Source organism: Pterocles gutturalis, unplaced genomic scaffold (genome assembly GCF_000699245.1).
Source record: "Pterocles gutturalis isolate BGI_N339 unplaced genomic scaffold, ASM69924v1 scaffold37585, whole genome shotgun sequence".
Classification (NCBI taxonomy): domain Eukaryota; kingdom Metazoa; phylum Chordata; class Aves; order Pterocliformes; family Pteroclidae; genus Pterocles; species Pterocles gutturalis.
The window spans coordinates 153-10,740 of NW_010139870.1; the positions used below are offsets into that span (position 1 = coordinate 153).

The 10,588-nt window shown below is 44.2% G+C and overlaps 1 protein-coding gene across 1 annotated transcript in view; it reads left to right on the top strand.

Annotated features, from left to right (window-relative positions):
* The first annotated feature begins 5,065 nt into the window (after window positions 1–5,065).
* Window positions 5,066–10,588, top strand: part of PRKCQ (protein kinase C, theta) — a 40,290-nt gene continuing 34,767 nt past the window's right edge. The window contains exons 1-2 of the mRNA XM_010083461.1: window positions 5,066–5,381; window positions 6,499–6,624. Coding sequence (XP_010081763.1) covers window positions 6,507–6,624 — 118 coding nt within the window. The 5' untranslated portion in view covers window positions 5,066–5,381; window positions 6,499–6,506. The remainder of the gene's footprint in view (window positions 5,382–6,498; window positions 6,625–10,588) is intronic.

A 10,588-nucleotide genomic window follows, 5' to 3' on the forward strand; every position in this document is an offset into this window, starting at 1 on the left:
TCTTTACTGTGTGTGACGGTGGAGTCACCATCCCTGGAGGGGTTCAAGAAACGTGTAGATGTGGTGCTTAGCAACAGGGTTTAGTGAGTTAGGTGGTGTGGGTTGACGGTTGGACTTGATGATCCTTGAGGTCTTTTCCGACCTTAATGATTCTGTGATTGTATGACAGGAGCTGGGGTGACAGCTCCTACTGTGCACTGTAGTTGTCTGTGTATATTCATTGGAATTCACACTTAATCTCTTCACTGACAGCGAGACCACAATTTCTCAGTCCCTTTATCCCAACCAAAATGCAGTTGCTGCATACCATCCCCCATGTCATCATTGCTGCTTAGTGCAGGCCCCCATGTCCATGCTGGGTCAGTCCGATCAGGGAGTGAATGGAGCTGCAAAGTCATTTGTTAAGCAAATGAAAGAAGAAAGGTTGCTTTTAGAGAAGTCTGTACACTGATCCCAAGCCACCAGGCAGACACCAGGCTGTGCTGGAAGGGGCTGGGAACCTGCAGTGTGAGATTGGGTGGAAAGCTGAACCATGTCTTTGGACATAGACAACATTCAGGTCAGGTTAAAAATTTGTTACACAGAGACCTAAGGATAGCAAAGCACACATTGCCTATTTTTAAGACACAACTATACATGTATCTGCTGGCATGGTTGTAGATTCCATACAAGAGTCTGTGGATGTATGAAGTTTTTTCCTGTGAGGGTGGTGAGGCAGTGGCCCAGGTCACCCAGAGAAGCTGTGGATGCCCCATCCCTGGAGGGGTTCAAGGCCAGGCTGGATGAGGCTTTGAGCAACCTGGGCTAGTGGGAGGTGTCCCTGCCCATGGCAGGGGGTTGGAACTAGACAATCTTTAAGGTCCCTTCCAACCCAAACCATCTATGATTCTATTCTCTGATGCTATGATTCTATGTTTCTGTGCAATGACCACTGGCATTCCCAGCAGCAATTTTCTGCAGTTCCCCCAGTAGGACAAATACCAACCCTTTCATAGCCACAAATCTGTTCACCTGCACTAACACCACTGTAGCTAAATCACGCACAAGATCTGAAAATAGACCTGAGGCTCCAGTCTTGTCTTGTGCACAACAAATGCAACAGGAAGAAGCCACGTGAATTTAGCAGAGTCCAAACGGCCGTGGTTGTAGCCTATTTATAAGACACGAGGTCCTGTTACTGACACATGCAGCTTGCTCTAAACACAGCATCACAAGATGGCCCAGAGACTTTTAAAGAGAAATACCCATTCCTGTGCCTGCCCTAGGGCCCAGAAAAGTCTGCAAGCCTGATTTCCACATGACAGAAGAAATGCTTTGCCGGGCTCTGCTGTGTCTGCAAGCGACAGGGAAGGGTTTGCATGGAGAGCAACACCTATGTTTTGAAATCAAGTCATTCCATGAAGTACTGGAAGGCTCTTTAGTTGCAGGGAGTCTGGTATTGTACCAATCCCATCAGATACTTTCCTTGCCCTCTCCCTCCACTGCCTTTACAAAATGCCTCAGATGGGGCTGACTGACTATGGGAGAGAGGGAAAATTAAGCAGCTGTGCAAATTTCCCTCCTTTTCCTCCTCCTCCTCTGATCCACACCCTTGTAAAAGGAAAATGTGAGAAACATTGGGTGGCACCCAGGAGGTTTCTGAACATCCTCCTTTATGAACAGGCTGGTTAGATCTCCGTTGAAATAACAGGTGCTATCAGCACCCAAAATAAAAGTTACTGGAGAGTTATTTAGATCCCTGTTCCCTACTGTATGGTCTGTGGGATGGAGGTCATCAGGAGGCAGAGATAGGGACCCCAGCCATTGCTGTTGGCATTCAGTGTTGCCCTTGAAATCTGCAGGAAGACCCTGGGGTGTGTGATGTTATGCTCATGTGAAGATCTCCACCAGCTACACAAACAGGTATTTGCAGGGTCAGGACCTGCCTTTTTGGAGGTGCCTTTCAGGCAGGTGAAGGAAAGTTCATACCCTTCAGCCCTACCTCCTGGTTCCTTTCCTTCTTGGTGATGCTGATCCTCAGATTATGAACTCATTTGGCACGCAGTTCTGCCTCAAAAAAGGGAAAGAGCTGGAAATATTCCCTCTAACCTCTAGAAAATGAGGGTGTGGTGACATTAGGAAAGCAGCATCACAAATCCAGAAATACTTCTCCTCCCGTCTCAGTTGGCCCTGATTCAGTAAACTGCCATCTTCACGGCATTGTGCATGCGTCCGTTTTCATTCATCCAAACCCAAAAGCATAAATCCCACTAAAGGCAGCTGTCTTCAACACAGTTCTTCCGCTGACTCAGAGCAGGGGCTCATTTCTTCCTCTCTCTCTCTAGCCACAATTGGTTAAGGATATTAAGGAGTTTATTACTTCCTAATATCATCCGGGAATTATTTCCGTATGTTGCATTATTCTCTGGAGTGGGTGAAGCTCCCCTGTGCCTGCAAAGCAGGGGGCAGTGTTGCTGAACCCCGATTACATCGTATTTGGGTTTTATTGGAGGAGAGGTTTCAGGTGGCCCTTTATGGAAAGATGCATTTCATCCTCAGTTTTCAGATGCCTTGTACTATCCCTTCCACTGGGAAATTAAGCAGACACTCTCCATATCCATTGCAGCTGCTTCTAGTGTTAAATTAAACTGCTGCTATTACAGTGAGCCATTGCCAGAGCTGAGTTGTGTTGTTCCTTAATTGTTTACAGCTGTGGATTTGAGCCAAGTAGCAGTCTTGTAGTGGCAAATGCTGGAAAAACAGATGTTTGGGCCAAAGCCAAGGTGGTTTCAGGAAAGATAGTGAGAGAGAAGCAGGAAACCAGTTATCTGTCTGATTTATTGGACAAGGTGAAGAAATTCACCCCAAGGCAGAGTGCTCACACAAGGCTGGTAGAACAGTAACCTCTGATTTTAGATAGCTTTTAGCCTGCCTTTGCAAGGTTTATATGGGCAGCTGTTGGTTTGCTAGTGCGAAAACTAGGTGTGCCAAACCCACAAGCTTTGCAGCTGGGTGGAAAATTCTCTCCTCTTTGCTGGTGGCTACAGAACATCTCATGCAATAGATTAGTTCATGTGAAGTCCCATCATAATTCTTCTAGCAGCTTGGGGAATCTGGTCTCTACAGGGGAGGTTCTCCGTGTGAACAGATCATCCCCAGGTATTCCCCTTTGCTCTCAAAGGAAATGGATTCATCGTGTGCTAACAGAAGGGTCTAAAATGGGTCCAGCTCATGGTCTGAGGGTGCCATTTCTCTCTGTTGCTCTCTCAGGAGCCCAGGTAACTGCCTCACATGGAGACACCGGTGTTGTAGGTATCTAGGATTATATTAGATCTGTGCCACCCATGTTTTCACAGCATCACAGGCTGGCTGAGCTTGGAAGGTACCTCTGGAGGTCATCTTGTCCAACCCTCCTGCTCAAGCAGGGCCACGTGGACCCGGTTGTCCAGGACCACATCCAGATGGCTTTTGAATATTTCCAAGGATGGAGACTCCACAGCCTCTCTGGGAAACCTGTTCACAAAGTGCTTGATTGCACAGAGCCAAAATGGAGTATCTCACTGCGGCTTAGTTTTTCTTAGTATTAAATGGCACTGTTTAGGGAGCAGATCCACAGATCTGAACAGGTATCACATCAAACCAGTGATGTCTGGAGCAGTGACATTAATATTTATCAGGACAAGATGCTTTCACAATTTTAATGATGTTGTAGTAACTACATTGATTTTATTGAAATATGATGAATGCCACGCTCTTAAAGCCAAAGGTATGGGAACTGGGAATTTGGAAGAGGACACACCATCTCTTGACCAGCAGTCACCAGAAGCATGGGTAGAGTAGAGGCAGAGAGAACACATCTGCTTTCACACAAAGGGGCCTGATGCAGATGTTTTGACTCTTGGCCTTAGTCTTTGGGTCTTGTTAGCTTTCTGTACTGATGCTACATTGCACAGACACAGCATGCAACTACTTGGATTTCCCTTCTGCTGACAGAGATCCTTTGATTGGTTTTTCCTTTTGTCTTTAGACTAAATAAGCTTTTTTTTTTAAACAAAGGAAATGGCTAAATAATTGCACTGAACAGAGAGGGGAAATATACATACTTATATTTCTTCCTCTTAAAGATATTTTTTCCTACCTAATTGGATCAGATATCTCTGTTTCTGTCAGTCCAGGAAGAAATTTTAGCCTTTTTTGTGCCACTGACCACTCATAAATTATTCATTGTACTATTGTGCAGTGCCACAAATTCCCCTCTTCACAGAGCTACCTGTGCTTGAATGTCTAAGTGCAAGTGGCTTTCCACAGCAGGTTAATCAGGCACTTGGCTATCATGTGTCCGAAATGGCCTTCAGAGGGACGCTGCTCTCACCCAGAGAATAGGATTGTCCTAAACTCCTGCATCCAGCTTTGCCTTTCCCACTGACTTCTGTAGAACTGCAGAAGTGCTGATGTTTTCCCAGTGGAAGGCAATGCCACATGCAGAGGTCCTTGAACAGTCTTCAGGGGAGGTCTGATGGCTGCTGGTGGCCAATGATCTGTGCGTTCCTAGAGATACACAGGAGACATGGATCACAGAGGGTTTTTTCTCTCTTTCTGTCCTCTCCTGTCTTCCCCAGAAACCTGATGGTTTTCTTCTCTTTTAAGCACACTGTCCGAGAGGGTTTTTGAGTTCTTGCTGTTTTTCTGAAAATTCGGCACAGTTGTTAGCTAACCTTCCCAGGAGCTCAAATGGGAAAGAGAGTCTTCCTGTGCTGCCCATTGTATAGATTGGCCTTACGTAGGGTAATGAGTTCAGGGAAACCTCCTGGGAAGCCTCCCATACTGAAAACTCTATCAGAGAAGAGCTGCAGTTGGTTGCATGGGCCATCTGTTTGCAAAAATGTCAAAAAGTGTTGCAGTCTGAGTGCTCAGCACTTGTGAACATTCAGTCCAGAATAGCTGGTGTTTCGGTCCCAGTGCTAACTGTACCTGTTTGTCTCCATTTTATAAAACAGGAAGAAGAAGAAGAAGATCTCACCATATCCAAGACACGAGCAAAACAACAACCCATTGAGACCAGGCCATGCACTAACAGAAAGTTTTTCTGACTTTTATGGTCGCCCCAGACTTTTGAACGGGGGGCTGATGGAAACTCATCGCTCCACACTGCTGGGTAAGAGAGAAGACACTCAAGCAGGGGACTACATCTTGGTTTCTCAAGTTGTCCTCTCTCGTTGATGGTCTTGCCTCCTCTCTCCTTCAACAGAGAGTCCAAGTTTTAAAGTCAGCCCGGCCAGAGGAGCAGTTATTCTAATTCTTCCAGCTGAGAAAATCCTTTCCATGTTGTCCACAACTGTGATGAAAAGAGAAGCCCCTCTTGCCAGAGACTGAAATTCTCTGTCAGGAAATACTGGTTACAGGTAAGAAAATGCCATTCCCAGCAATTAATTCTGTGTGAGGCTGGACAAGCTGTCCTTGGGATAGAGCATTTTATGTGTAAAAAGGAGAAGAGACATGGACTGCATCCCACCCCACAAGTCATCCAACTTTTTGCTGCTGTAGTTGAAGAATATATTGTTGTCAATGTATTTGACAGGTATCAGGTGGTGATAGGACTCATGTCTGTTAGCTTTGGTGGTCCAAGACATGGACATCTGCAGCTGAGTTCAGAGTGGTTCTTGCTTCCCACTGACTAGACAGGGAGCCAGGAATGGCGAGCTCAGAAGTTGACACAAAAGTTGGGTGGTGAATCCCAGTCCTTGGGCCCAGATGGCACAATGATGGGCACCAGCTACAGCAGTTAATAATTTCTGGCTTCACTAAAACTTCTCTCTGGAAGGTCTGAAAGAGCCTATAGAGAAGACCAACCCAAAGGCTTTCCTCTGTTTCCTGGCTTCTTCCTTTTGTATGTTTCTGTTTTCAGCTGCTTAAAATTATACCGGGATCCTTTTTTTTTGGTCCACTCTCTACACAGTGTGGTTCATATGAACTGAATTTTCTCTTTATGGCTTTGCCTGTGAATCTGGGTCAGCACCCAGGCAGCTGAATGCTCGAGACCATTTCCATGTTGTATATAAATAGCCCTCAGTTATTTCACAGTTTCATGTTCAGCTTGAAGGCTTCCAACAGCCTTGTATTCCTGAAACTCTTTCTATTCTCACAGCATTCGGGTTCTTGAATGCGTGACTCAACATAAATTACAGCAGAGGTTATTCCAGCCAAGAAAGTCCCGATTTGGCTTCTGTGTATTGTCGTTCTTGTTCCTGACGGCTGGCATCAGGTCACTAGTACTCAAAGCTGCTGTTGCAGGTTTTCCCAGCCCTGCGATGAGTTCAGCTGAGCGGTTAAGCCGTCACACGTTGAGCAGTGCTTGGTCAGCCCATCGTCTTGCTAGACAGTGGAGGAAGCCGGAGAGTCTCTAGTTGGATGGATAACTAACGGCCGGCGTACCCCTGTGCGACGGAGATAAGAGGCTGGTTAAAACCAAGGGTATTTTTAGACTCTTCCCAAATATCGCCTGTCTTTTGTTTGACACAGGACTTGTCATGTCTCCCTTTCTGCGTATTGGTTTATCCAACTATGACAGTGGCCCTTACCTGCCATCCCAGGGGGAGGTGATTAACCCTTACTGTGCTGTGATGGTTAAAGAAGCTGTGGAGTCAGGTAAGTGAGGAGGTGTTAAATATGCATGTGAGCTTTTATAAGACATGTGTGCTTTACTGTAAATCTTTATAAGGGTTTGTGAAGTGCTTTTTGTGTCTCAGCACAGTGCAAGTTTGGGTTTGGCATTGTCTGCAAGACAATCTGATTTTCAGATGGTGCCCAACAAATCCATGTCTTCAATTTGAGGCTATTATCAGCTGAATTACGGGTCCCAGCATGTGGCAGAGCAGATGAGCTGAGCTGTATTCCGTTTCACTTTTGTATGAGCAGTTGCTCATATAAAAGTGGTTTGTCAGTGGGACTCCAGACAGGTGAAATCTGAGTGTCCTAGAAATATCCTGAGAGGGTTGTCTTCATTTATCACTTTTTTTTTCAGGAATTGACAGGTCCAGCAACTTCCACCATTTAAAAAAAAAACAAAAAAACAAAAAAACAACAACAACAAAAGCTCTCAAACAGCCCCAGTCTTTGGAGACAGTTAATTTGTCTGTCTAATTGCTGTATTATGTAAAAGGTTTGAAAGTGAAACCTCCTGCTAAGCTGTTTTCTGTGTTGGGATATATAGATTGTTGCACATTTCTCCTGATTTGAACAACACTGATGAGTCCTCATTAGGAAAACGTTTCACGTATGTCTTATACGTGAAAATAGTCCCAGTGAGAGGACGAAAAGTTCTTCAGTTCTGCTTTTCAAGAATCGTGATGAATGTTAGGGAATTCCTCACGTTGGCTATTATTTATCTTAAATCTTTGATAAATTCCTAACTTGACTGCTGTGATTATTTAAAAAATTCAATCAGCTCAGAAACCCTTTTTTATACCTTGAGAATCCCCATGACTCTAGTCTCCTGAGGATGTTAAAGTAGTTTAGAAAAGTAAACTTTAGAGTTTTAAAATAAGGAAGTGTGTCACTGGGGGGTTTTGTTTGATTGATTGTTTGTTTATTTATTTGTTTGTTTTTAAGAGTCAGCATTTATCACACTGAACTTTAACTTGGCTTAAATGATACTTTAAATGAATCTAGAAGATTTGGTGACTGGTAAATTCAAAAGGAAAGAAAATAGTGCATGACAAGATAACCCTGAATCTCACATTTTACTGAAAATATGTCCTATTTCAGCTCTGTGCAGGGCTTGGCTGTTTGCTTTAATGAGGCCTTTGAAAGCCAGAACTCAAATTGAAGTTTGTCAGTTCAAAAGTGAATAAAATCAATTTGGTGAGAACAAACCTATACTTATTTGTCTTACACAGAGCTGAAAGCTTTTTCTGTCATCTAACAAACACAAATGTGCTAACTAGGGGATATCATTTTTGTGGTCTTGAGAGTAAGTAGTAGTAGTAATAATAATAATAATAATAACAATAATACACCTCTACCACCAAGAAATAAAAAAGTGTGCTTAAAAAAGTGTGCTTGGGGGAACTTTTCTCCATTATATGAAAAATTGCATCCTGCTATTGGAAGATTTCTGTTTGCTGGGGTGTAATTGCACTTGTCTAGCGACTGCTCAGACCATGGTGGGGCAGCCAGAGGGACTCCTCATCGTGTCAGTGATAGCAGCAGGAACTCCTGAGATTGATTCATCTCAGACTTCCCCCTTACAGTGGGCTGAGTCACCCTTGGGAGGTGTTCATCTGCTGCTGGTGGCTGGTGTTTAAAGGTGTGGATGGCTAAAGTGACTAAGACAAGATGAAGCCGTGGTGGTATTCATCTCCCCTATAATTCCATCAAGAATATTGATGTCTGAGCAAGTCAGCTACCCGTGCATTATAGCCCAGGGAAACAAACAGGGATTTCCGTGATGGGATTCATCTCATCTTGAGGAATACTTCCATAACGGGTCTGATGAATCGCCCTAGAAAAGCCCAGTGTTCTCCACAGACTCCGAGGACAGTTTGGACAGTCCACTCAGAGGTACACGTCTGATGTTCGGTGAGATGAGCCCAACTCTAAATGCCAGAAGTGCTCTCAACATGGCCATCCCGAGGAGCTGTCATGCTCACGCAGGCTTAGAGAAGGTAAAAGGCAATGAAGGTCTCAGGAAGGACAAACATTAGCTGAGAAATTTGAAATAGCTAAATCCCTGCTTTGTGATTTTTTTGCTCATAGTTTGCTCTCTGGCTCCCTGGTTTCACAAAGCACTTGCTATTCAATGCTAATGGGATTCAAAGATGTCCTTACTATGGATCGGATACATACCACCTGTAGCATTAGCAAAGCATCAAGAGGTGGGATATTTTTCAGGGGGTGTGGATGGGTGGGTTCTTCTTTTTTGCAAACAGAGCATTGGTAGATGACAGATGTGTTTAGTTCCCCAAAAAGGGAGTTTGAATCTGCCTTTGGGGTCATGCCAAAGGCTGTCCCTTGTTGACCAGCCATGATGAGTAAGCCATTGGGACAGAGGACCCCAAGGGTGAAGGAGTAATGCACATCATCTGTGGGCACAAGGATGTCACAAAAAGGACACCCTAAGAAATTTCAAAAGCTCAGGAAAGATACTGGACAGCCTTTTTTTTTTTTTTTCTTTTTTTTTTTTTCACTTGTTCATTTGTAAAAAGGATCCTGGTATGTTATTAAAAAAAAAAATTGAAACAAAAAAAAATTCCAGTTAGAAGTGTTACAGCAGTTTATTACTGGTGAGAAAACATTTCAGAGAACATCATTGCCTCTGAGGTATAAAAAAATCTGCCCTTTAAAAATGGCTTCTGCCTCCACGAGCCACCTGGCCCTGTGCCATTTCACCACCTGTTGTGGTGACATTTGCTTCGTGAAAGATCCTCTCCGTGTTTGAACTCAGCAAGCCTCCAGGAGAAGTGCTCCCAGCTACAGTGGAAGCTGTTGCCCAGGAAAGACAGATGCTGTTTTATTTTTCAGGAACCCAGGGTTAGCTTAATCCCTGGCAGAATTCCACCGACGTCAGCGGGGATGCACTGGGGGTGACTGTCTGATCCCTTATGTTGGCTGGTTCATTCACATTCCAGGGGTTGTTTATTTAAGCCGTATGTCTTGGAGTGCAACGCAAACCAAAACACTTGTTTTACAAGTGCTGTGTTTCACATCCATGGAGTTTCACTAAAGATGGAGCAAAGAAATAATGGTCCTTACTGAGATTTCTGTTCTCTGTGATGCCAGGAAGTTTCTGTCTCATTTATATATCTCATTTTGTCTGCTTTTGTTGAAAGAGTGCGTTGAATTTGTTTTTACAAGCTTGGTGGGAATTAATTAAGCCTGCAGACAATGAGCTCAGTGTATGATTGCCTAAATCTGTGTATGTGAAAAGTCAGCCCTATCACTTAACTGATAGAGGTGGATTCACCTTAGAGGTGCCCTAAACTTTGGGAAAATAGAATTTAAATATAAGACTTAGCTGCACTGGGCAGGACAAGGGTGAGGAGTGATTTTGCACTGAAGCAATGATCTCTGCTCAGTTTTGCGATGCAGACCAGTGCTGATGGCCAGAGCAGACTGCAGCTTGAATCAGGTTTATGTGATTGAAACAAGCCCAAAACTCCTTTGTGAGAGCCACGTGTTGGGTCATGGAGTGAAATTTCAGCAAGTCAGTGTTGGTTGCAGGATCCTGTATGCCTCTCCCCAGGAAGCTGCTTTCTTAACCTAAATCTATCCAGTGAGTATAGTTTGTATCAGAGGCTCTGGCAACTGTTTCTCCTTTCATAGGAAACCAGTGTGCGGGGTGGTGAAGGGAGATTTTTGTTATAATCTCACAGCCCTGATATTTCTTTTCTCTGCAATAAACGTTCTCTCATTTCCTGAGATGCATATTATGCAATCAGGAGCCACTGATTCCTTTTTTCTCCTTCTCTCCTGCCTCCAATAACTTTGGAGCTTGTTTACCAATTTTCATCCATCCTGAAGGTGTGGTACAGCCTCAGAAATCCCTGAATTCCACCTGTATAGGCCAAAACTGAGCAGAGGAAACAAACCTGAGTTACTTCTCATATCTAGG